Source organism: Macrosteles quadrilineatus, unplaced genomic scaffold (genome assembly GCF_028750875.1).
Source record: "Macrosteles quadrilineatus isolate MER2022 unplaced genomic scaffold, UCM_ALF_1.0 Scaffold_5__1_contigs__length_97177068, whole genome shotgun sequence".
NCBI classification, from domain to species: Eukaryota; Metazoa; Arthropoda; class Insecta; order Hemiptera; family Cicadellidae; genus Macrosteles; species Macrosteles quadrilineatus.
In genome coordinates, this window is record NW_026542598.1 from 7,818,829 (window position 1) to 7,846,479 (window position 27,651).

At 35.2% G+C, this 27,651-nt stretch overlaps 1 protein-coding gene across 2 annotated transcripts in view; it reads right to left on the reverse strand.

Annotated features, from left to right (window-relative positions):
• Positions 1-537: 537 nt before the first annotated feature.
• Positions 538-27,651, reverse strand: part of LOC128995862 (uncharacterized) — a 33,969-nt gene continuing 6,855 nt past the window's right edge. Inside the window, exons 1-5 of one of the 2 annotated variants that reach the window (XM_054420887.1) lie at positions 14,806-14,898; positions 6,887-7,007; positions 5,557-5,687; positions 4,080-4,244; positions 538-3,043 (exon numbers count right to left, since the gene is read on the reverse strand). In XM_054420887.1, coding sequence (XP_054276862.1) covers positions 2,931-3,043; positions 4,080-4,244; positions 5,557-5,687; positions 6,887-7,007; positions 14,806-14,869 — 594 coding nt within the window. In that variant the 5' untranslated portion in view covers positions 14,870-14,898 and the 3' untranslated portion in view covers positions 538-2,930. Of the gene's footprint in view, positions 3,044-4,079; positions 4,245-5,556; positions 5,688-6,886; positions 7,008-14,805; positions 14,899-27,651 lie in introns of those variants that run through there. The other variant, XM_054420886.1, reaches the window with a different exon arrangement.

A 27,651-nucleotide genomic window follows, 5' to 3' on the forward strand; every position in this document is an offset into this window, starting at 1 on the left:
CGACTAATGACTATATATGGTTTAATGTTTCATCTGGTTAAATAACTTAAATAACAAGAGTTGTCTTCCGCTCATCCAACAGGATGACAAATCCACCAAGGGAGTATGTGTAATCCATAATATCACGTACTGTACGGAGTTCATGTTTTTGGTTTGAAATTAAAGCCACTGTGGCAGGAGCAATGGCCATGCATTGTTGCAGGAGTTTTTTTTTCGGGTTAGACCGTTCCAGTCCCACAAACGTGAGCTGACTATTTGATACGTAAAATTAAAATAACTAAAAGTGTTTAAGACAGAATTTGTATAAGGACAATACCAAGTTAAGTCTTCAAAAAAACTTGCATTGTGGAGTGGTATTTGAGCAATTAACATATAGGCATAATATCATTTTTAAATACAGGTTTGTAGGAAAGCAAATTAACCTGAAAAGGGGGTGGAAAAATTATTGGGCCAACTAGGGGCAGCTAAATGCTAAACTGTCCCTTCTTACTGGGTATTTTATCAATCAAGGAAAAGTAAGGTTCGACAGAAAACCCATTTAAATTTAAATACAATTATAATTTATCCATGATTACAAGAAAATTTACATTAAAATAACCCATACCTTTGTACAGAAAACATACTCGCTATGACTGCACCAAATACGCGAGAAATGAGCTACATAAAATTATGTACAATTGAATACAACAACAAAGGAAAACTGAATATATACAACAGGCAAAGGAAAAGGAAGGAAAAGTAAGACTTTGATTATGACTAAAACTAAAATTTACAAAAGCTAAAATTTAATAAAATTTGTACAAGTTATCCTTCACGAGGAAATCAAGAGAGTATTATGAGTTCCCTAAATGTAAATTACAAACACAAACATTCAATATTCACAGAATATAACATTTAACACAATATTCATGTATGAATACAAAATGTTACATCTAGTGTGGAGTCATTAATATAATGTCTTTTTAGAATGGAAACCTACAGTAAAAACAACAAACAAATGTAAAATATTTTTTAAATTTGCACATGGAGTATAGACCCGGTAATAAAAAACAATTACAATAATTAAATAAGACTCAAAAAATATAACAAAAATATTATGCATATAAAACATACATATACAAAATATGGTACGATACAAAGCTTTTTACTAACTACTCTCACAAATTCTTGAAAAGCTTGCCCTCTAATAACTAAATTGAATAAGGTTATAGACTATAAATAACTTTTTTTGTTTTCAATTGAGGAGCCTAGGAACAAACTGCAAGCAATATTTCTTTCCTATAATTGAGTTGGATACATAATTTTAATCTACAAACCATGTACTAGATGCATGTATTTAAGTGCAAAACGTGACAGTTGATAAAGGTTTCAAAGATTGAAAACTGACATTGGAAACAGAAAAAAAACTCTGACCCTGTAATGGAGTAATGCAAACCCTGATATCTAGTTAACAAATAACCAATTAGAATTCAGCAATTTCGTAACAAGGCATGATGCATGTTTGGTTTTTGGTTTTTAGGAAAAAGGTCGATTTTGATTATATTTAATATGTTATGGTCCTGACAATTTTTAACAAAATGGTACAGATCCAATTTCCGTAAAAAGTACGGTTCAAAGGTTATTGTAACTTGTGTTATTTCCCATAAAATAAGAAAATATCGGATTTTTGGAAAAAAGCCAGTTTTGATTAAAATTAATGTATTATGGTCCTTATAATTCTAAACAAATAAGTGCAACCCCCATTGCTGAAACAATTACGGTTCAAAAGTTATTGCAACTTTTGGGAACCATCCCAATAGAATAGCATAGTTACTTAGACTTCTACCGCTTACCCATGATAAAGGTTGTTGGGAGAAAGTATGTGTCAGTTTGCTGATACCGTTTATTATGTCAGCTTCTGCTTATAGACCCCTAAATTTCAAAAAACATTTTTTGATTGGTTCTATTCAACCATAAAACGTTTTGACTTTGCCAACCATAGCAAAAGAGCCTACAAAATTTTGCTCTAAATAACCCATGTTTCGATGACTCGTGGCAGCTAACTAGACCATTTCCTGTTTTCCTCTAATCTAAAACGATAAATCTCAGCTCAAAATATTAGTTGTAGTAACCTCCCATTTACACAGACAAGTTCAAATGAGGAATTAATATTTAAAAATATCAAACACCAGATATTCTAAGCTTCACTTTCCAACAGAGATTTTTTTAAACTTTTAGAATTTTGTTCCAGTAAGAACATCCTAAGCTGTACTTGACTATTTGAGGTTCATCCACAATCTAAATTTTTTATTAGGCCCTAAGTCCTTTTACAAATGAATTGTTTATAATTGTCGGAAATATAAAATTTAACCATCCGAATAATGCACATATATAACTTCTCAGAGTTAGAAAAATTAACTTTCTAACCTTAAAATATAAATAACCATTCACAATGTAGTGGAGAACACAAAACATGCATATTAATCCTAAACGTCTCAATCAAACAGACAAATTGTCTAATAAACCAACCAGTGTTACCAGTGTTGCTATCACAATGATCTGCTGTAGCGTAAATCAACTACAAGAAAATAATCTTTGTAAACAATCTCTCATGGTGGAGTGTCTGAAGTTTTTAAATCATAAAAATAACACGGAACATAAAACGAGGATTTTTCAACCTTCTTTTCTAAAGACATGCTCCTTTTCGCCAGCACATAAAGGCTGCAGTTTATTCTATAACAGATCATTCTGACAAGTAACTCTGGTTGCAAACCTTTATTTAACCCTGACAATCTTGAGGTTAAACCATAATACAAAATGAAAAATTGCGCTGAATTTTTAAAATTCAAAAACTTTGAACATAGACAACTTAACCACTAAACATAATATTTAAAAAATAACGAGCAAGAATGACTGGAGCTTTGGCATGGAGCGAGGCGGCAGACTCAAGTTTAGATAGTGACGGCAGCTACAGTATCCGGCCTGTGTCTCAAATCTGAGGAAGTTTCCCCTTTCTGTAGTTTGAGCCAAGTCTCTCCCAGCGCTTTAGCAAAGTGGTCGTCCACTGAAAATCAAACCAACTTGTAAATAAAAACATTACCAACGGGTCCAGGGTTTATGTATTTAACTTTTCAATGTGGGGTTTTTAAACGCCTTCGGGACTCTGCTCAAATGTTTTTTTCTAAATCACCAAATTTTGTAGGATCTAACTGAAACTCATTTAACTATAAAACAGCGACCCGGCATGAACTAATTTCTGTTTAAATTTATTTGCCATTGATTTGCTGTCATAAGCAATCAAAAAATAATAAAAAGTCAACCATATAACAACCTATTCAATCATAAACTTTTACTTCAACACAGACGCATTGTTAAAAAAAGTGGTTTAAATTACATTTCCTAACTAAAACTAAGATATAAAAGTTACGGAATGAACCTTCTAACAATAAATATAATTTAATATTTTATTACGATCTAAAAATTACCTATACCATTAATCATAGATGACGTAACATAAAAAAAATTTTCCATTGACATGCATGTTTGAAAACAATACATCTGTATCTGTAGCGCTCACTTAGTAGGTCTCGTCAAACCGCAGCAATGTCTTTATACGAGTGACGAGGAAGGCTCGTCAAACTGCCAAGAATGGTTTAGTGATTTAATTATGACTATCTTCATATGTTATTTCCTCATATTATGAACAGAAATTCGCCAGGTCCGATGTGTAACTTATAAAGAATCTATTCATCCCAAAAACCTACACCTGAGCCCCAAAAAGCACTGCTATAGACAAGTTAACTCCTAGACCACCAGATCTGGCCAGAGACAACACCTTAGATTGGACCATTGATCAGCCCATGTAGTGTATAGCTTTCAGCCGATTCAGTTGAGTTGTGCAGCGTTGTACTCGCAAAGATAGTTGTAAGTGGAAGTTTGGTTATGTTACTCTTGTGTTTGATATACTTGCCTTTAGAGTTCAACAGGTTAACAGTTTGCACTCAAAAAATTACTTGTTCACTATACCTTATGTAATCTGTTTGTTTAAAACTTAATTAACAGTACCCAAGCAAACGTTTATATTCAATATTCAAACCAACCAGAGAGGGATGAGGGTGTTGGAAGGTCAGAAGCATCCTCAGGTTCTGCAACTGTGTTCGTTGACTTCTTCTGTTTCCCTGTGTCTGCAAACACGGACATGTAATCCTTCCCTAGCGATCGTCTGAAGTGCTCGTCAATCACTGGATCACATACTCCTCCTTCTTCTAAATAAAAAAAAAACAAGATGGATTAGCATTAGCAAAACAAGTTAAAAAAATACACAGTGGAAGTTAAAGTTTTTGTCTGATTAACTTTAAATTTTATGGGTACTTTACTTTGTAATAACATGACTAAAAAACAAACTTTAATAATGTTCTTTAATTTGTAATACAAAATTATCAAATTTTAGACCCATTACCGTTTAAGAAGTGCTCAACAGCAATTACATTGGTACAAGATGAATGAACTTTGGTATTATTATTTAACACTTTAATATCATGATCGTAACTAATATATATATATATATATATTATAAGGGACGCAATGATCAATTTTAATTAAAAAGATATGGGCCGAACCTGATCCAAACAGCCCCATAAGTTTCTAAAATTTATGTGCGGAGGTGGTGTGTAACAAGTTACTTTGGTGGTTTAAAACTCCTGCTAGTAATTGGAAACGATAGAGCCATAGGTTTAGAGGCTGCGAGTCAGTCTATTGTGTGTAACAATTTAATTTCTCCACAATCGTGGGAGAGGATGATGATGACTCTGTAACCGCAGGGGACATTGATGATGTTATTGTGGTTGCTAGAGACAGGGAAATTAAAATGAGACCGCAGGGGAAACTGACAAATTTTATTTTGTTTAAACCAATAGTAGTACAGCAACTTTGTTTCCAAAATTTAAGGTAAATATTTTTAACCCAACCCAAAATAAAATAAAAGACTACTGCTCAGACCCCAAGTTTACTATAAAAAAGGACCTATTTATTAGCAAGTCTCCTTTTATCTAAAAAAACAAAGGTTGATTTCAATGAGTTAAAGCAATACCATGTGTTGCTAAACTCCTTCAGGTCTATACAAAGAAGAGCGGCCACTCTGATTTGAGCTGCCAAGGGCCATACATTTACCAACTGATGAACAAGTCTAAGATCAGGATTTACAAATCTCAATCCTTATAACTTCAAACTACTACCTAAAGTTTGCCCAGTTAGGAGGCAGGTGAGAGATTAAGATCCCTTAAGGTTTACCAACAATAGCTCCTACCGACCACCTGGACTAATGAGGCAATTCAAACTGGATTCCAACTAATTATCTCATAAAAGCAATTGTAATCTCATACATATTGTAGTTAAAGCTTGAAAATATATGTGTAATGTCATGAAAAAGTTGTCAAAACCTGAGGGTGTTATTTCAATTAGTTATTTAGAATGTACATTTTGCTGTGTATGACTTTTGAATGCCTTTTTGATGGTAACAAATCAAAACCACTGTCAAACATAGGATCATTAGGCTATATATAGATGTGTTTGACTCACCCACAACCCCAGAGGTCTGTGCCACGGTAGTGATGACAGTAGGTCGTCTGCTGTAGCACAGGGACTGTGTATAAGAGGGGGGAGATCCACGCGGCCGCCTCGTGGACATGTCTATCGGCTCACTATGAACCCTACAACACAAGACAATTTTGTACAAGCTACATTTAATTTATTCTCTGTCATTGTTTTGTAAAGTAAGGTAAATGATCATAATTTGTATGTAATATCAGTAGTGATTTGAACTAGTTTATGCTAGTTTTTTACTGCAGGAGGATATAGTTCGAATGAGCCGCTCATAGTTAATGAGTTGCGTTAATGTCAATACAGTAGAACCTCTTTAATCCAAACCCCCGTAATTCGAACGTCCACTAATCTGAACCCCTATACTCAGACACATACATACTCTGTACACAGAACAGTAGTTCTTCATTGTATACTGTATTTATTGGTATAGGCACCGTAATTGTTTCTATTGTAATGTACCGTACTGTTTATTCCCTATGTTTACTACTGTATTAAATAAACACTGTATTTTACTTTATAAAGCATTTTTTACATAACAATTGTTATGTAAAAACTACAATATGTTCTGTAATCCAAACTATTCAATAATCCGAACTACCCCCGGTCCCAATTAGTTCGGATTAAAGAGGTTCTACTGTATTTGATTTTCCACCATTGGTTATTTTTGAATACTACAGTAGACAGCTTAACTGGGGTCCTAACAGGAGCTGACCTAGGTCGGATAACCGTTAGTAGTATTAATTGACTTTCAAATCCACTAATACACTAAATACAGCACATAACTTGCTGTCAAATTTAAAGATACAAGCAACCATTTTGTTACGAGAGAGGAAGTTTATTTCTAACAATATGCAATATTTTTTAGGATAAATATAAAATAACATATTCTTACGAACATCCTGTACAGTTTAGCGTATTGTACCCATCGCCGAGCGGAAATGGCGAGATTCCTTGAAAGCGGCGTTTAAACCAAACCGCTCTCAAAACAAGGTTGGTTAAAACAAACTGTAATATTTTACGAGAGAGGGCGGATAATCCGATTATCAGTTCATGCGATGTCGGTTAAGAGGGGGTCTACTGTACATAGTTTATGTGTTATAAACCACGTTTACAGCAAGTTTATCATTTAGTTGGGTTCGTTTAAAAAGTTGGCGTATTAAACAGGAATAGTGATTTACATCAGCACACTCTATCAACGGCTCAATTTAATTACTTTACTTTATATTCTAAAACTGGCTACAACTTTGGCATGAAGAGGAACAGAATGTGTACTTAAATTAACAGCCATAATACAACTATCGCCTACCCAGAGCTAGACTTGTGAGGGTACTCTGGTGGTCTGGGCCGTCTCTCTCTTCTCCACTTGCCTCCGCTGACTGCCGCTGCTGTCGGGACATCCTTGCACTTGGCATACGACCTGGCCTCATCTGCACAACAGAGACTACCATTGTACTAACAACACAAAATTTGGTACGGGGATTTGTTTTCAGGCAAAAGTGAAATACATAAATTTTAACCAGAAGCGGACGTAATTAAGTGTAAATTAGCCAAAATAAAAAGGCTGAAATAGCTCTAGCTTCGAGATTATTGTAACTTTTCTGCTCTTGTTAAATCCTGAACAAATTGTTAGTAAATCTGAGGCAATTTACCAAATCACCTGGATGAACTGGCTGCCTAGGTGACACCCGCGACGTAAACTGTGCCAAGTGTATGTTTAATCAAATTCAACAGATTCAACTGCAGATGTTCTTATATTCGTAAAGATTGAATTTTCGGGACAAATGATCTCTAGGTATAAACAAAGGCCTGTCTTGGAAGCTTGTATTGAAATCCTGCCAAATCACAAAAAAATTGAGATTTGCTTAATCATATGGTTTTGGTTTAGCAGCCACCTATCTCAAGAGAAAATGATACCATAGATAAAACATACTCCCTTAGTGATACCTTGTCTTTATGACAAAACTATTTGTCTTTGCACTGGAAATTTCTTTTGACAAAAAGTCACAAGTAAAATCCAAATGAAGTGTTAAAAAAGGTAGGGTAGTTTTATTTACTGGCAAAGAGATTTCCCTTGAAACATGAGATCTGGATTACTCTCTAGTTACAGATATAGACAATAGCGGCAGCAGCCTTTGTGGCACATAGACAATAGTGGGTGCCATGCTGACGCCGCGGCGGCATTCGGCATTCCTGACCGGATGTTTTGGGCGGCGCCCCCCCCCTCAGAACAGGTTCCACGTCCTTGTACAAGGTCACCGGGCTGAGACTTCATTCACGCCCTGCACGCGTCCGCACCCCGCAGGCCCGCACCCTCACGATACGTCTAGAATTTCTAAATTGAGAAATCTATCGATAACATCCAAACAAGATAAAAAAATGTTGGTGAACGATTCTGCCGCATTAACTTTGGAAAAAAATTCTCCACTTGGGATTAAATGGAAAATTTTGTTGTAGAACCCCGGTTAACCGAAATAAAGGGGGGAGAGCCGTTTCGGATAATTAATTTTTCGGTTAACCCGTCATATGCTAAAAATAGCCACGGTGAGTTGAAAAATAAATTTAAAACAATGTCGATATAATACAGTATATTTTTTACCTATAGAGAGAAATGTTACAATGGGTTGGAAAATACTTTAAACTAAAGAACTGAAGTTACTAAAGCATTGGTATTGTATTACTTATATTTTAGCCCTGTACTATTTTATGGAGCCGTTTCGGTTAGCCCGGGGTTAAGACCGAATTCGGTTAAAACTACTTCAAAAATACCTTCAGTGTGGTGGTTTCATTGAACTTTATTCTTACTTTTTTTATGAACTTGTAGTTTTTTTTTTATATAGCCTCCATAATTTAGTTGTGGACATTAACGGAATTCTGAAATATTGAATTTTACTTTTTGACATTGTAAAAATTAAAATATATCCATAGTTAGGCCTAACCTAAGCAAACGTGTTCAGAGAATATCAAATACGACATATTTAACGCAGTTGATTCCGTAGGTACATTACACAAGAACCGCCATACGATGCGTGTTACCACCACCGTACTACGGGACATTCACGGGTATTGGTTCACAAAAATCGAAGAGCAAGAGCACCAAAGAACGAGTTGTACTTCTAAATAGGCTATGGAATCCACATTGTCTTGTAGCAGGGTGTAATATGGGGCAGCTGTTTGTTGACAGAGGGAGAACACACTACTTCCAAACTCTCGACTCAGATTTTACAAGGACAGACCGAGGAGATCTCAAATTTGGCACTAAAATAAAAAATACCAATCTACTAAAAACTTGTCAAATAGTGAGTTTAATAACATCAACTTTTGATACTCAAACTACAGTACCTTAAATTGTCATTTATATTTTATCCATAAGTTTGACAGAGGATGAAAGTGAGTCAGTTGTTTATTTCTGTAACTCCACCCAATTGAGGAACTAATAGTACTGTAAATTTCATCACTAGGGTCTAATGTGACTCTTTTCGACCCGAGGTCAAGTTTTACGATCGAGGCGAAGCCGAGGTCGGAAAATGAACGAGGGTTGAAAAGCCACTTTTTGACCGTGTGATGAACTATATTTTTCGTCATATTGCACCATTATTTTAACAACTAAGTTACAAAACTAAATAGTTTTCATTTAAAGTAGCCTAAAAAAAACTACTTCTAACTTGTTTTCCAATTTAATTTGATAAATGCTTCCAATCGATAAATGCTTCCAATCGATAAATGCTTTTGTTACATGCGATTGTAATCGAAATTTACAACTAAGTTGACATCAGCTGATTTTTACTCCCTAGGGGCTAAAAACGAATGCCACTTTACCGCAACGCATTCGTTAAAAACGGCTTTTTTGCTGCAGTATGACGAAAACATCGTCAAACCAGAGAGAAAACAGCCGTTTTGTATACTTGCGTTGCGGGTCTAAAGTAGCATTGGGAGTAAACCGAGTAAACGCTATTTATCCCCTAGGAAGTAAAATCAGCTGTTATAAACAGATGTAAATACCTCTCGCATAACCCCATTGATATCTTGGTGTTGATAGAGCCAGTGGTGTTTATTTATTCTATGGCTATGCTGTATAGACATGGTATAGACGAGCAATATGACGCTATTTAGACGTGTGGAGCTTACTGTAAAAAAAATGACTTAAACTTTAGAAACTTATACTAACTCGGTTAATTTAATTACAGTTTGGCCGCGTAAACTAAAACTTTACTTGTAGACGTGTACAAATTGCCAGGACAGTTTCAATTTATTACATAGAGATTAGGGGTTCTTATTAGTTGATAATAATAACTGTATTATTTTAAAGTTAATTTGCGGTGTTTACGACCATTGTTTTAAATAATGAAAGAAGCCTTCTCGTTAATTGGAAATAAATAAAAAGATCTGTTTAACCTGCGATTTACTTTGCAACCAATAATAACTGGTGGACTGATTGCAATCATTGCGAAAACATTCCAAAATAATCATAGTTAAAATTAGGTTTCTAGTATTCCATTCCAGATAGGCTACTTATAAACGCATTCAACTGTTATTCGATCCCAGCCGAACACTTAAGGACTGTTCACACCGGCGTAGCCAGACGTATTAATACTTTTTCGGAATACGTAGCTGACGTAGCTCTTAATGTAATTCATAGAGAGTGTTCACACCGGCGTATTAATACGTGAGCTACGGAAGCTACGGCGCTGCCGCTACGCCGGCTAGCTACGCGTAGCTCGCATCGCCGAATACGCGCATGCGCACTAGCACACCGGACTGTCACCGCCACCCTCCCTCCACCTTATAATAAATTTATTTAAGCGGTAAATGTTGGATTATAACACAAAAATTAAGAATCACTTTAAAAAATCATTAAATCACTATAACAGGTTTATACTCAATGCTATAACATAACAACCAAGAAAACTTTATATGATCAATATAATAATACTTCATCATACGAGTACCTAATGTTCACTAACATTTTGCTTGTAAATCTCCTTATCAAAAAAGTCTCTCTATGGCTTATTATGGTTCATATTGTGGGCTGATATTTATGAAACATTAATGAATTATTTTTAGACATAGGCCTACGTCTTACTTACACCATAGAATATTTTATCATGTAATCCATGGATGAGCAAAATTATTGCATGTTTTCTGATAATATTTATTTTATATTATAATATATCACAAGTTTTATAGTCTACTACTGTATATACGGCCTAAAATTAGAGTGAAACATGTTTATCAACATTAACTCATTAATCAACAGACTTTTCAGGGTATACTATAAAAGCAGCAATTGAACCGTGACAATCTTAACTGAAATCCATAAAACGCTAATAAAAATAAACAATAAAATTACAAAAAAAATATTATAATAAAATAAACCAACAACAGCCGGCTCACCGGCTACGTAGCCGTCAGACGTAGCTGCGGTGTGAACAGTGCACGGTCAACGTATTAATACACCGAATACGTCTGCAGACGTCGGGCTACGCCGGTGTGAACAGGCCTTTAACATTACGTAGCCACAATTCCATTCCATCAACGAACCCTACAACGATGCCTGGAATGCGAGCTACTTCTGGAATCTAAGCGTGTATAGTTGTTAAAATACTTTCATCGCAACTCACAGCGTTTCAGTTCTTTTAAAACATGCGATTGTACAAAGAGAGGAAAAATTATCCCTACATAGTTCTTGAATCGGCAATTTATAAACATTTCTTGCAGCATTAAAAATGCAAATACTCTAACATTCCAATTTGTTTTCTTATACATTAACACTATTGTAATCTTCGTCAACATGATAGGAAATGCTCAGGGAGCTGCGCGTAGTTGGGAATTATAATAATTGCTTGATATGTTGGTGGTTGAAGAAATGAACGATTGACAAACATTAAATTTTTACAATTAAATTAATAAGCTATGTGCAGATTTTCGTTGTGTGGAATAACCTAATTAGTTGTGTTCATTCTTTTTATCTAATTCCGAACCAAACAAATATTTAGTTTAATTATTTGCCAAAATTGTCATTGGAAATACTGTACAACTTTAAAAGTATTTTAAAAGGCGTATGCCAAAACTTAAAATACCTCTCAGATCAAAATACGATTTGTAATCTGTTGCAGTTAGTTTATTAAATGTTGGTCACATGTTCTATATTTGTCCATTGTTTATTGCTAAGATATTTTGGGCCATAGTACATTTCACTTTTCAACTTTTTTACTATTCAACTAAATCAAAATCATTAGGATGACCTGAATACTTGTTCGCTTTTCGTTTGTATTTGAAATAATTCCACAATGGCATTGTGCAACCAATGTAATTGCCATTCCACAGTAAAAAATCTTGAAATCACGTTTGAACAAATTTTTATCCTACCACAATCTTGAATAAAACTAGAGTGAAGAACGTACATAATATAGCTAATTTAGTTGATAAATATTAATTTAAATATTGATTTTAAAAGGATTAAATAAGTACGTCACATAAAAGATTACATTGCTAAAAATACAGTGGTTACTAATAGCGTGAAAACAAGAGAATATTCCGAGTTAGCAAACTCGCCTGGGGTGTGAAGTAAACAAAACACCAGATGACTCACCGTGGGAATGGGACATTCCTATTGGGCTTTTGTAGACGTAAATGACGACTAAAGTAAGTAAACAGTGGCCAGACCATGGGACCAACAAGTGACACAGTTCCCAGTGAAAATCTAAATATTTGTAAAGGCCACAGAGGACATTCATATTGGGCTTTTGTAGACTTAAATGATGCCTAAGCAGTGGCCAGACCATGGTACCAATAATAACAAGGTTCTCAGTGAAAATCCAAATATTTGTATAGGCCATATCGCCATGGGACATTCCCATTGGGCTTTCAATACGTAAATGATGACTAAAGTAAGTAAAAAGTGGCCAGACCCAGGCCAGATCATGGGAGCAACAGTGACACAGTTCTCAGCAAAAATCCAAATATTTGTAAAAAAACCACATATAATTGACAACGCGTTAAACTTGTTATGACAATTTTCTTGGTAAAATAGAAAGATTTCGAATGGCACACTGATTTAAAATGTATATTTTATGAGTGCCTATAAAAATATGGGCAGTAGGTAAGTGATTCTGTACCAACAAGAGTCAAAAACAAAAATACAAAAATAATAAAAATTGCGAAAAAATTTGGGAGATTTAGTCACTAAAAAGTTATTTTTGATAAGGATGTGGATTGTCTTTGCTTCTAAACAAGGGTTATCCCTACAGCATATAGCTTTTGCATTTATACGAGCAACGGGATTAAATAACAACTAATAAATCTATTTCCCGAAGAATCACTCATAATTTGTGAATACGTCGAGACAACAATGAGACAGCAACACCTGATAGATAGTTTCCACAGAAAAAAAACCAAGCATTTTAAATGCCTCCCCAAATAAGGTTAGACAACTATCTAGTAGCTAAGGTTTCCACCGTTTTCCCAAACAATTTCAATGTTTAAATACCTCTTCACGGCTGTTTTATAGCACAACAATGATTACCCGATCTTCACAATTTTACCAACAATTACAACGTTTAATTGATCTCCCAGAACAGTTAAACAACAATGAACACCTGTCAGCTAAATTTCCATAACTTTACCAACAATTACAACGTTTAATTGATCTCCCAGAACAGTTAAACAACAATGAACACCTGTCAGCTAATATTTCCATAACTTTACCAACAATTACTTATTCACGTTTACAATTAATTTATTCAACGTTTAATTGTTCTTCCAGAACAGTTAAACAACAATGAACACCTGTCAGCTAAATTTCCATAACTTTACCAACAATTACAACGTTTAATTGATCTCCCAGAACAGTTAAACAACAATGAACACCTGTCAGCTAAATTTCCATAACTTTACCAACAATTACAACGTTTAATTGATCTCCCAGAACAGTTAAACAACAATGAACACCTGTCAGCTAAATTTCCATAACTTTACCAACAATTACAAATTACAACGTTTAATTGATCTCCCAGAACAGTTAAACAACAATGAACACCTATCAGCTAATATTTCCATAACTTTACCAACAATTACTTATTCACGTTTACAATTACTTTATTCAACGTTTAATTGTTCTTCCAGAACAGTTAAACAACAATGAACACCTGTCAGCTAAATTTCCATAACTTTACCAACAATTACAACGTTTAATTGATCTCCCAGAACAGTTAAACAACAATGAACACCTGTCAGCTAAATTTCCATAACTTTACCTACAATTAAAACGTTTAATTGATCTCCCAGAACAGTTAAACAACAATGAACACCTGTCAGCTAAATTTCCATATCTTTACCAACAATTACAACGTTTAATTGATCTCCCAGAACAGTTAAACAACAATGAACACCTGTCAGCTAAATTTCCATAACTTTACCAACAATTACAACGTTTAATTGATCTCCCAGAACAGTTAAACAACAGTGAACACCTGTCAGCTAAATTTCCATAACTTTACCAACAATTACAACGTTTAATTGATCTCCCAGAACAGTTAAACAACAATGAACACCTGTCAGCTAATATTTCCATAACTTTACCAACAATTACTTATTCACGTTCACAATTACTTTATTAACAATAACTTTATTCAACGTTTAATTGTTCTTCCAGAACAGTTACACAACAATGATCACCTGTCAACTACTATTTCCACAATTTTACCAAACAATTAAATGTTTCACAATAGTTACACTACACGTTACACAACTACGATCTGTTAGATAAACGATATTTGGGGTTAAAAAAAACCTCACATTTCCAAAATTTATGATAAAAATATCACAACACAACAATGAGACAACAACAATGTTTATGATCTGGTAGCGCTACTGTTTAACAAAAATTCAAGTGTTAAATGCCACCACAAAACATTTATCACAACAATTATCACCTTGTTGCTAAGATCTCCACAGTTTTTACAAAGAAACAAAACGTTCAAATGCTTCCCATCAACCCAAGGATTAAAATATTCTAATCCCTGCCCCAACAGTTGTCACAACAACAATGATCATCTGATTTCCACAGTTTTACCAATACACAAACAGCCACGAGACAACAATGAGATCACCAAGTAGCTAAGGTTGCAGTTTCGCCAAGAATCAAAAGACCAATAGTTTCTAAAGCCAAAGATAAAAAAAAATACTTCGACACAAGAATGGTTAACTGTTTAAATGCGTCCACATCACCTGTCAGCCAAGGTTGCCACAGCTTAGGGGATGACAGCACGGCCATACTGAGTTGCTGCACCATGGTCACTCTGCACCCTCACACTACACCAGACACACACCTAGTACCTGTGCTGCTGAGTGGCGGCACCCCACCCCACCACCACGGTGACCGCACTCCGTTACTACGAGCCCCCCCCCCACCACACACCTGCGAGGTTCATTCAGAAACACACAACAGGGTAGGTGGCTATTTACACATACAGTAGCCAAGGTGGAAATTGTATCCCAATGTACAGTAAATTTAGTCCTATGGCGGCATTGGATGATGGCAACTTTAACAAGTGAGTTTCAATCACAGCATTTTCAAGTTCAAAGTCAAAGCGAATAACATACAGAAGACAAAGTATCATACTATAATAGGCGAGTTCAAACTGTATTCCATGGTGAAATTGAAGCCAAATTGTTACTTCTTGCAAATCAGATCATAGGTAACATTGAGGATTATACAACACCGCTGGTTTTTCTATCGATAAACGAGAACTCCAAATCCACAAACCTTAGTAAAAATTATAACTTAAAAACAACAGAGATTGACGATTACAAATACGGTAATTATAAAATTTTTTTTTTACTTGAACCAATTTTTTTTTAAAATATGAACAAAGGTATTTTCGACATCTACAACCAATCAAACGTGCTGATATAATTGTTGCACCATAGAACACTATATCTTCTATAGACCATATTTTTTCGGTTTTGTACATAACATCTATAGAATAAAAGTTATCAATGTATTGTAGGCAATTACTGTACCAACCTTGCCACAACATTGAGAAACAAAGAAACGGTTAGTATGTAAAACTTTGATAATTTTTAACTGTTAAAAAATGAAATTTTGCTTAAAGAGGCTGACCAGATGTAAAGAAATTATTTAAATTGTCCAAAAAATTAAATCATCCCAAATTCATAATCCAAAACGCAGGGTAAGTCGAGTTCTCAGCGAGTATATTTAGCATTTAGTTTACATGTCAGGAACGGATTAAAAAATCTATTTAGATAACCTTCTTGGAATATTAAGAGGTGGAAAAGGTAAGGATAAAAGATGTAAGAAAACATTGTATTGTAGCAATGATTGTAGCCTACATGATTTACGACTGGCGTTATCATAATCCTTACTATACACAAGAGGAGACAATCCTTGAGAAGCTCATGCATCTTAGGAAATACCGCAAAGGAAATAGTTTGGGGAAATCGTAATATCCAGTGATGACGACACGGAGATGTAGCCGGCGGCAGGTGGGCAGGCGGGGAGGCGCCATGCAGCCGCGCGGTCGGTCGCTCCAGGCTACTCATTAAAAAGTAGTTTTTCAGAGAGGAATTTTAAAAATGGAACAAAAAACCAAAGACAATTTCCTGTGGAGGCGCCGCGCCGCGAAGGCATGCGGACCTCGTGGAGGGGAGGGGGAGATGGTTGGGGGGGGGAGGAAGTGGTCGGGTTTAATTTATTATAATGCATTTAGTAGTTTATGCATCTTGGTTACGAGTATCGGGCCATTCATCGGACCGCGTCCATTACCTCGACTTACAACATTCCATTCATGATGTATCTACTCCCACACGAACCTGCGTCCTGCGTCTACTGTCCGCCTCGGGTTCTGGTGGCCTGTCACCAGCATGGTATCCAATCCATCATCTATATTAAGAAATGGGGGAATATGTCGTACGATTAGGCAACTCATAAAGTACCAGTATGTATGAGATCTAAATTCAAGAACGGTACGCGCATTATGTTTACAGTTTTGGCAAAGCAATAATTTAGTTCCAGACGTCTCATTCAAGAACGGCGTGTAGCCGTGTACTCTCTGCCCCAAGTTTAGGTAACGCTGTGGAGCTGTGTGTCCTGTAGAATCAAATTTGTTCGGCGTCTTCAGTATTGTGGACCTAAACTAATGATTATGACAACTTAGGCCGTGAGAAAGGAAAAAGTGACGTGCTTGTTCAAAGTGTGTTCGTTAAATTAAAATATTTTAAACGTGTTAAGCAGGAAACTCACTGGTCCGACACTCTCCGACACGACACCTTCCGTCAAGTCTCCGACACCTTCCGACAAAATTACTTTGCATGACTTTAAATGTACTGTAAAAGGCGGGGACACACTTGTCATACACCCTTCCGATCCGACTCCGATCATACTGTGGTACGACTGTCGGAGAGGGGAATGGTACATAACTTTAAACGTGGTTGTTTACACCTCTCCGACACGCGTCACGTCATACTCCGATCCTACTCCGATTTTGGCTCCGATCACGCACCGACACTGCAGTCTATTCGTTTGTCGGATGCAGGATGGGTTTTTTTTTTAAATCACCTTTATTCTTAAGATTTAAGAAAAATGGTTTAAGATAAATATATGCCGATGCTTTATGTGAAATCTGTGCGTGCATACCTTCAATTTGAGACCTCGATCATGAAAATCGGACGGGTAGAAGAGCCAATCGAACTCGAGAGAGAAAACCCAATGTGCTTAATATAAGATGGGCACTTATGTAAACCACCTAACTTTCTTTCCATACAGAATGAACCCAAATTCTTAAGATGTCTGACTTTCTTCCTCTTCATCTAGACAAACCGCCATCATGGGTGAATCCCGAAGTCCAAAGTTTTTGAACATTTTTACCACCTTCTGCACGTAGTTTACAAATCAGACTGGCAAGTGTTGATCGACCGGTGGAGGAAATCTGAGACGGGTCGGAATCGTGTATGACATGTGTGCTCACCCCCTCCGATCCCGCACCGATCCTTCTGGAATCCCGCAAATCGGATCGTAGTAGGATCGGAAGAGTGTATGACAAGTGTGTCCCCGCCTAACAACCCACTAGTCCGACACGACACCTTCCGATCCGACACGTCACGACAACATTGCTCTCTGGGGCATTCTTGTCTGATGTCGGATCCGTCATTACTCCACTATGCGTGCACCAGGCCTAGATTTAGTCACCGTCTAGCTTTGTGTGTGATCACAATATGTGGAACAGATATGGGACATGTGATCACAAGTGTGTGATGTTTTTGTACACTTATTGGTTACGGAGAAAATTAAAAAAAAAATTTTGTTTAAAAATTCTAATGTTATTATTATGGAGAACATTGTAAAATATTATAGTTTGCTTTCTGATGGATATATTTTGATCAAACTTTTTATTAATTTTATTTATTTATTTTATACTAAGTTATTAATATTTTACTAAACACCACACTTTTTTACCCTCCCTGTGGAGCAAGCCTAGGTACTCATAAAACCTAATGTTAATTAAATACATTTAATTGAAAATCAATTCAGGCAAATATAAATTCGCTTAGTCGGCAGGTTTGCTGCGGCGGGGGTTTTATTGTTTGTTTTGTATTGAACGTTTTGCTCATTTCCCTGTAGTAAAGTAATTGTAACCGGAATTGTCCAGGTGGGTCTAAGAAGGTCCTTGACCATTGTAATCTCTCATACTAACAGAGATCGTCATAAATGTTATGGACTTTTTTTATTACTTTTTGCTCTTGTCTCCCTAACTACTGCTTGTGAACAGTATGTGATCACATGTTCCATCGCAACTGGCACTGTTGGAGTGGTGGTGTATTTCTCGTCGGAGGCCTACTGTCGGAGCCCGTCGGATCAATGGGTTAATGCCTTTAAAATTGCGAAAGGCGTCGGAAGGTGTCGGAGACTTGACCGAAGGTGTCGTGTCGGAGAGCGTCGGACTAGTGGGTTTCCTGCTTTACGAAGACTGGGACGGTGACGTCGTCCTGTAATTCAGCTACGAGGAGGTCACGAATTGTGGATATGTATAGAAATGCACTGTGGATGCGATACTCCCTAGTGCGGATTAAACGTCCGCACTAGTGAGTACTACGACTATCCGCAGTACTATCATGATAATTAGACCAATCCGTTAATTGTCCAAGGCAAGTGTGGTTCGGATTCCACTATACACTATAGGTCCCTTAGTTGCCATTAGCTGTATGGACTATTAATTAACAGCTGTGTGGAATATGTCGGCCTTAGTCACCAAGAATACTACAAGATCTAATATAAGATTTCCCTCCATTATGGTGTAGAATAAAAGTCTTATCTACAGAGCGTTGATTATTTGCTAGTTACGGCCATAATCTTTCATTAATACTTTCTAATTAAATGACGACCATACAAAGTAGGTATTTTAAGCCAAGTATGAATGGAGATGAGTGTAGGATGAGTGGCGCGATCTTGTAGTCTTGTTAGTGACTAAGGCCGACATTCCTTAGACACAGCTGTTAATTAATAGCCCATACAGCTAATGGAAACTAAGGGACCTACAGTTTATAGTGGAACCTGAACCACATTTTTGCCTTGGTATATACGAATTGGTCTAATTATCAGGATAGCACTGCGGATAGTCGTAGTACTCACTCGTGCGGCGACGTTAATCCACACCAGTGAGTATCGCATGCCTATAAATATCCACAATTCGTGACCTCCTAGTAGCTGGATTACAGGACGACGCCAACCGTCCCAGTCCATCATCATTTCAACTCTATGTAAACCTACTAAATTAATTGAAGCTTCGATCGTGGATTTTGTAATACTTTAAAAGAATCAGGTACGGTTTACACATTCATACCTGGGTGGTGTGGAATCCATTATGTTTTCAGTCGTCCCTAACTCGCGTTGTCAAATGTCATAATGTCAGGTGTTTTAAAATTGCAATGAAGTGACTTCCTCTAATCTGAAAGTCCTAGTCACTGAGATGACTTAACGCGAAAGGCGACACAACAAGAGCAAGCAGTGAATTTGATCTGATGGCACGGTTGACTTAGAATAAAATTCAAAATATATATATTTTTTCGCGTTTAAAACTTTATAGATTTTATCATCTTGTATATTTTACCACAGATCCAAGAGTAGGCCTTTTATCTGTGGGTTTACAAGAAATTATGACACTATTTCGTACTACCAGCACAACATTCCACGCCGTCTTACGGTGACAATTTTCAACGCATCAAATTCAACAATGTGTATTTCCTAATGTGCAACCTTGAGTCAGCTGATGTAGGACGAAATCCGAGGCGACGTTGAAATTCGCCAAATCAGGAGCGTGCCATGTTGAACAGACCCATTGTGTAAAGCCGTTCACCCGATCGTGAAATTCGAACTACAAGTTACAATCTTTCGAATCGATGGAACAGTCCGCGTCCAGATACACGATGTTGTAATTGTGACAGAATAGACTTGGATTAACTTACGATTTCCCGAATACACCTCAGATAATCCTTAGATTATTGGCACCTATTCTCCCCACTATCAATTCTTAAAACTGCGTTTCTATCCCAAAATGTAAATTTGTAAATGCCGTTTTTGTTGGTAACGTCAGTGAATGCTGATTGCGAATAAATTAATGTTTATAATGTCCTTTTGGGTATATTTTACGATTTGTGCTTTATTTTAATTTTATTTTTTTATGATACAATACCATACGACAAAACAATATATTATAATCAAAATTTGTTAAAAAAAGCAAATTGTCAACAAATTCCCTGTAGAGCTGGGTAAAAATAATTCTAAAATAATTCGGTCAATTCATAAAATTGAAGTCTAAGGGGTATGATTAACCTAGGTTTGTAGTAAGTAGGATGAAAAAGGACCTCGTTCAATCATAGATCTTATAAGGTCCACCCTTCAATATCCAAGGGTAGTGAACGTTTAACAGAGCACTACTAGTAATAGTTGGGGTCACAGGAAAAATATAATCGGCGACTTAAAAATCACTTCGGAACTTTGCTAATAACAGACAAGTTAAGTGATGGGCGTAGTTGCCGGGCGCCGCGCCGCCGAAACCCGAGCTTCGAACCCGCAAAAAACGTAACTCCGTCCGCCAATGTAACTGTGTGGAATTACACTGAGAAGTTAAATGCGTCATTTAGTCGGTTTTATTACGTTTTAGACATTTAAATATCATGTTGTTGGTGTTAATTTACCAACAACATTAACTTGGCAAATATTTATCTAGGCTACTTCTTATACAGGACTTCATACTTGTAGAGGCCAACACCTTTATTGAAAAATAATCGATTTAACAAGGTAATTACTCTAATTTGTAAATTTCTTGAAGTCCTGAAGTACAACGAGCTTCATACTTAAACATTCAATTAAAAATTTTTCAAAGGAACTATTTGTTAAAAAGCTTATAGCCAAATCAGTGCCTATTGTAATGCATATCATCTCAAGAAATATTGTATACATGTTTCATACAGCAATCAATTGAAAACATGCGACAATAATAATTTATTTCTTTGTCCCATTTAATTTAATACGTTGTTTTATACTTCCAATTATTCAAATCATTATCATCAGCAATATAATTAGGAAGAAAAAATAAGATAATATTAAATTAAGAAAATGTAATGAGTATACAAGGTCTAAAGCAGTGTTTCCCAACCAGTGTGCGGCACACTGGTGTGCCAGTAGGCCTCTGTAGGTGTGCCGCGAAATTTTAAGTAGTTAAACAATTTTTTGATCAAGAAAGAAACGTTTAATAAACAAACGGGTACAGTTTCTTAACTGGGCTATGCTAATATCGATTGAAACCATCGAATTGAAAATACTGATTAATAATCGATATTTTTAAATATATCTATTATTAAATTAAACTATCATAACCTAACCTAACCAACCAAACTTGCTGATAGTGAAAAAATCGCATGAAGGTTTACTTATCGAATCAATGGTTTCAATCAATATTAGCATAGCCCAGTTAAGAAACTGTACACAAACAAACGTCAAGCACAAGTTTCCCACTAGAACTGAAACCAGGGTTTATTTAATATTTCTCACTCATTATTGGTAAATTCATACAACATTTTAATCAAGCTCAATGTTTTGTTATTATTTAAAACTTTTCACTTAATAAACACTAAATAATGTACATATGTTGGATAACAAATGTGAGTTTTATATTTTTTACCTTGGTAAACCCACCTTTATATTATATACATACATATATTTACTAGTAAAAAATAGGTTATACGGAGTAAGATGTAATTGAAAAAAAAAAACAATTTTTTATGCACTTACTAAATGTAAATTTTAACCAACGATATTTTGTAGACAAGTGTGCCGTGACTACAAACTTGTTCTAGTTAGTGTGCCCTGAACGGAAAAAGGTTGGGAAACACTGGTCTAAAGACAAATAAATGAAATTAAGTACGATCTGTGTGATATTCAAACGTTGGTAGACCTGGGTACCTGGCCAGAAACAAGTCCAGTTCCGTTTCCGGACATACCGGTAGGCGAAGTTGCCCGCTTAGCCACTAGATCGCAGCACCTTCCACGCGTCCCATTTTATGCACCAAACTATTTATATACAATTATTTGTTATACAAATACTACAATCTAGTGGACTTTATCTAATTTTAGCACCATCCACACATTCCAGTTGGAACATAAAAGCAGCAATACAGTAATACACCATTATTTAGTCTACAAATAAATTAAATAGCACCATAGATAAAAGGAGTATAGACAATGTCTACTTCTTTTAATCTATGATAGCACTGAACTGTAACTTGGTTAGTTGGGAAAATCGATAAACATATAACAGCATTATATGTCAAGGTTTTGGACTAGATATTTTCTATGGGATTAAAAACACAACATTATGGTATTTTTCTTGATTTAAGGACAATCATAGTATAATTTCTTGTAATTATTCATTATTAATACAATATTAGGATTACTGTTTTCTCATTGTTCAGCTTTTAAATCTAACTATCCAACTATAATATTAAGATTTTTAGTTGTAAAATGGGGCAAACCTGACTAGCTTAGTCTTTTTTCTACCCCATTTTACAACAAAAAATCGTAATATTTCAGCTATTTCATTCAATCTTTTTGGACTTGGTAAGTTATCGTTTGATGAAAATTATAAATGAAAAATAAAAGTGTTTTTGTCATTTTTTCATAAAATCAGCCATTTTTTAGTAATTTAAGTTTAAAAACTTAAAATGGTTGCCATTTTGAAATTTGATGATGAATCAAGATGAATTTTTTTTAACGTGGGTCTCTATTACCTTAACATACATACAAAGTTTCATAATGATCGTTTGAAGATCTTTAGAGATAAAAATGTTAATGTGAAAAAACAAAATGGCGAATATCTGGACATCTGGTTAACGAAGCGATTTTGGAAAAAATTTTATTCTTAATTTTCTCTTTATTTTGACCCACAGAACCATTTTCCAGAGTTTGCCTATTTACTTATGGGACAATCTGTATAACAAATATATCACGGATTATGAAGTCACGAAGTGACGTAAGTTGCTAGTTTCAACTAATTTAAATATGAAAAAAATGTATTAACTCAGGATTGATTAATGTTCGAGTAGGAAATAAAGAAAACTATGATTTTTAGTTTACTGGTTGGAGGTACGCTAACTGAGTTCCATTTCAGAACTTTTTTTGAGTTGAATCAAGATCCCCAAGGGGACAAACTTTGCAGTGACTTTAAATTATCAAAACTGTAATGGTGAAAACTTCAAAATTTTAAATTAAAAAAAAGGCCTTAATTGCCTTAAGAGTTAGATTGTAAAGCCTTGAAACAAAAAATACCCTTCTCATTATAAAACTTGTAGTACGGTACAATTTAATTTATACAACTTACACATTTTTAATGTGTAGCGGAATATTTGGTTTGTAGCTGTTAAATAATTGTGTGCACATCACAAAACTAACCAAAAATCTTCATTTCAGTAATTATAAGTCAAATGAGAAACCTATACTAAGTTTAAATGACTAGCACATAACAATTAACGCAAAAAATACACTAAATTTCTGTATTGTATTGTATCATCTGGTACAAATTCCTAGATAAAAAGTGTGTAGTGGAATGCAGTGTGTGGGGGAGGAGGTCCCAGCATTCACTTTGCCACTTTCACATTCCAGGCTAAGTGGGCTCCAAACAATGGATCTCTACACTCACTGCCAGAAACACTTTGGTACACTATTTACACACTTTTGTCGTTAACTTGGAATTCAACTTGCTGAGAACTTAACATTATACAGTAGCGGTTTTGAATTTGATAGTCAGAGAGGGACAAGGTTTACCATGGTGCCTGAATTTCTCAACATTTATAGGAATTTAATATGAAAATTTCGTTTTAGTTTGATTTTTGAGATAACTTTTTGTATACAATAATTTTGTCGGTTTAGCTCTGTGGGATAGGTTGAGAAAAGCTTGATTTCATAAATTCTAACCATAGACTAACCAACACTGGTAGACTTCTAATCCAATTGTAAAATTTGAACCTTTTTCGTGTCTACTTCATGTGCGATGACACTGATCGCTCGTGACGACAAAATTTTGTTTCTATTATTTTAAGGTCAATTCATGATTTGTGCTTTATTGTTTGCTTATATAACTAGGGGACGAGTTATAATTTATGATTAGAATGTTTTACTTGGTTAAACGGGGTTTTTAAATTACTGAAATAACAAACACCGGACAGAACTAACAATAAAATTAGGTTCAGCTGTTCCATAAGGATGAGAAACCTACTAAGGGAGTATGTTTTTTATGGTCTAACTTAATGTAATCTGACTTTACTATTTCTAATAGCTTTTCATGGCATAAATTTAAACTGGGACATACATATTATATGGCTGGTAATTTTGATTTTTTGAAAAAAATGTATCTTTAAATTTTCATATTTTAACTTTAAATGCCGATATAAACTGCCTGAAAATTTCTTAATATAACGGAAATTAGGTTTTTTTTATAAATTATATTTATAAAATGTATTATGTAAGACATTGTAATTAGGGTTGAGTTTTAACATATAAAAAAAAAAATTAACATCCTAGAAGAAAAATGATTTGTTTTTAAAACCCTCAACTCTAACTGGGTGGGTAAAACCATAAAACCGTCACTGATGATTTGTAACCCCAACATGTAAACTATGTGACTTTAATTTTTGTATCCAAATTTGAATACTTGACGTTATATTTTGTAATTTAATGTGTTGGTCAAGTTAAAAAAGGAAAGTTTCTTTTTAACCACAGATTAGTCATAGGTCTCAAAGATAAGAAAGTGGTTGAAATGTTTATTATTCAAATCTAGGTGTTTGCTAGGTTAAAGTTAAAATCCTGGTTAGCATGAGGCTTAAATGAACCAAAATAAAGACTTAATCAGTCCAAAACAGCCTAGGAAGCTAATGTGGTCATGTCTTGCAGATGTGGAGTCTTTTATGTGGAGTGGGAGCAGTGCAGCTGACTTCTGTGTAGGTCAGCCTATCTAACTAAACCTTTTGATTTTGATTTGACAACATCATGAAGGATGAAGGACTCTTCTTATTTAGTATTTGCCGAATTCCTTGGTAAAAAAAAGTATTTTGTTTTTAAACGCTGTCAGTTTCTTTTTAGGTGTTCAAATATCTAGTCCATACAACAAAATACGTAGGCCTAATACATAGTGTTTGTGAACTCTCTCGAAAATGTTTGCAGGATTGTTATTTGGGTTAATACAAGAATTTTTTCATTCTTAACATGGGTTGCCGGAGCCTCATTTTCCGGCTGTCCGTCTGTATGTGTTTTTTATAAATAACCTAAGTTAATAACTCGAGTTTGAATTAAGGTACAAACTTTAAATTAGACATATTTGTGAATCATGCTGTGGTGCACAAACATGCAAAATTTCATTTTGTTGACTAGAGCCGTTTTAAAATGGCAGCCATCTAAAATCTTTTACGTACAAATTACATGAAAACCATTGGAGTTAAAAAAAAAAAAACAAAAGAATAACATAATTCACGAAATTTAATAACAAATCAAATGACACCGAGTTTTTAAAAATCGAACCCCTAACAGGTGAATTATTACAATTTTAAATATTTAACTATGATATTATGACTACGGTATAACCCGTTTTCTTTGAGAAACTCCCAAACAGAATAAGAACTAGAACCTACTTCACTGGTGTTTGGGATTTCCTCGAATCTACGTAAAACTTCCTCTTCAATGTTAACTGTACGCATACATACCTTTCTCGTACAGTATCAACAATGTGTATTTTATAATTAACAAGATACAGTTCATTACTCCAAGCAATAACATATCATAGTTAATTGACATACATGCTATTATTGACTATTTACACAGCACTAAAGTGTTTTTATGGGTAGGTCATCTTTTTTAAAACCATGTTGGATCAATCGTGGTTTTCACTATCCGTGGTCTCCCTCCCCCTATTACTCTGGCTGGTTAATGAAGTTCTACTTTATAATACAGAAGACTAATACAGTAGACTCCCTCTTATCCAGACACCTTTTAACCGGACTACACTCGGCGGAAATGACATCTCTTTAACCGGACAATTTTTATCAGCACATTGGTTTAACCGGACTAGATCGGCAGGAAGTGGGCAGTACTGAAACGTCTATTTCCGTGGGAAAGATTTGAGACCAGTGATCACGTGTCTTAATAAAATGCTCTCCTAAATTTAAGTCGAATATCACAGTAAACAGTCCATTTTAACGAGTTTTTGAGGACGTCGGTTTAACCGGAAAACCCGTCATCCGGACTGACTTCGGTCCCAAGGAGTTCGGATAAGAGGGAGTCTACTGTACTTGTGTTTTAGCAATGTCAACACTCGACCTATATTGACCAATACTGTTTTCTGAACTTCTAGGCCTACTTTGTGAAATTCCTGAAAACCTAACCTCAATAAAACAAACCTGGTTTTAACTAATATTCAAATCGGTTCCTAAATACCTAAATGTCAAATTTACAAAAAAGTGTGGAATAAATCTTTAACATATGTTTTGAAATCAAAACAAAGAAGATCTTCATTTAATCTTGAATCGTTTCTTTAATCTTGAAAACAATTTATTTCAACTTTGACATAACTAAAGAGTCTTGATTATTATTGGCAACGTTATCCCTTTATATAGTTGGTTTTATATAGTATACATTACATTGCAGAATTGACTGGCAAATGAGTAATCCAAATGTAATATTGCTTACTTGCTTAATGATAAATCACGATCAGCTGTATTGAAGTAAACAAAAATCAGCAGTAAATGACTTCTAATGCTATTCTTATGGAGAACATTTTACATTATATCTAATTTTGTGTTCAGATTTTGGGAATTTCACTATTTTTCCCGCCGTCACGGGATTGAGACCTTTAATTTGAGCCCTCTTCCGTCATTCTACGACTTCCCAGTTGCCCACAATTTTGACGCAAAGAATCGGCTTACGTAATTAATATATAGATAGATGTTCTTCATAAGGTCAACATGGGAACTTTCAAAGCCACTGGGGCAGAGCCCAAGGGACTTTTCAAAAATGTAAGGCCAGTTTGCAAATTTACGCGACACGCTCTTTCCAATGAGACGTCAAAGGATAAAATCGGTTAAGAAATGGCGGAGGAGTTCAACCGACAAACTTCGTGTTTGTGTATTAATTATATAGATATTTACATTCTTTCAAAATGTAAACATTGAAAAATTGGAAGCCCATGGGACGTAGCCCAAGGGAAATATGAAAATTAAATTATATAATATTGCATTGTCATCCATTTGTGAGCTCTGTTTCAAGTTTCAAGTCCCTAACTCATCAGGAACTTCGTTTGTAATTGATATCAAAATTTGTAAGAAAGCGAGCTAATAAAAACAAGCCTATGGGGCATAGCCAAAGGGAAGTATGAAAATTAAATGATATAATATTGCATTGTCTTCCAGGATTTGTGAGCTATGTTTCAAGTTTCAAGTCTCTAGCTCATCGAGAAGTTAGTATAAAATTGATTGCAAAATTTGTACCGGACAAGAAAGCAAGCTAATAAAAAC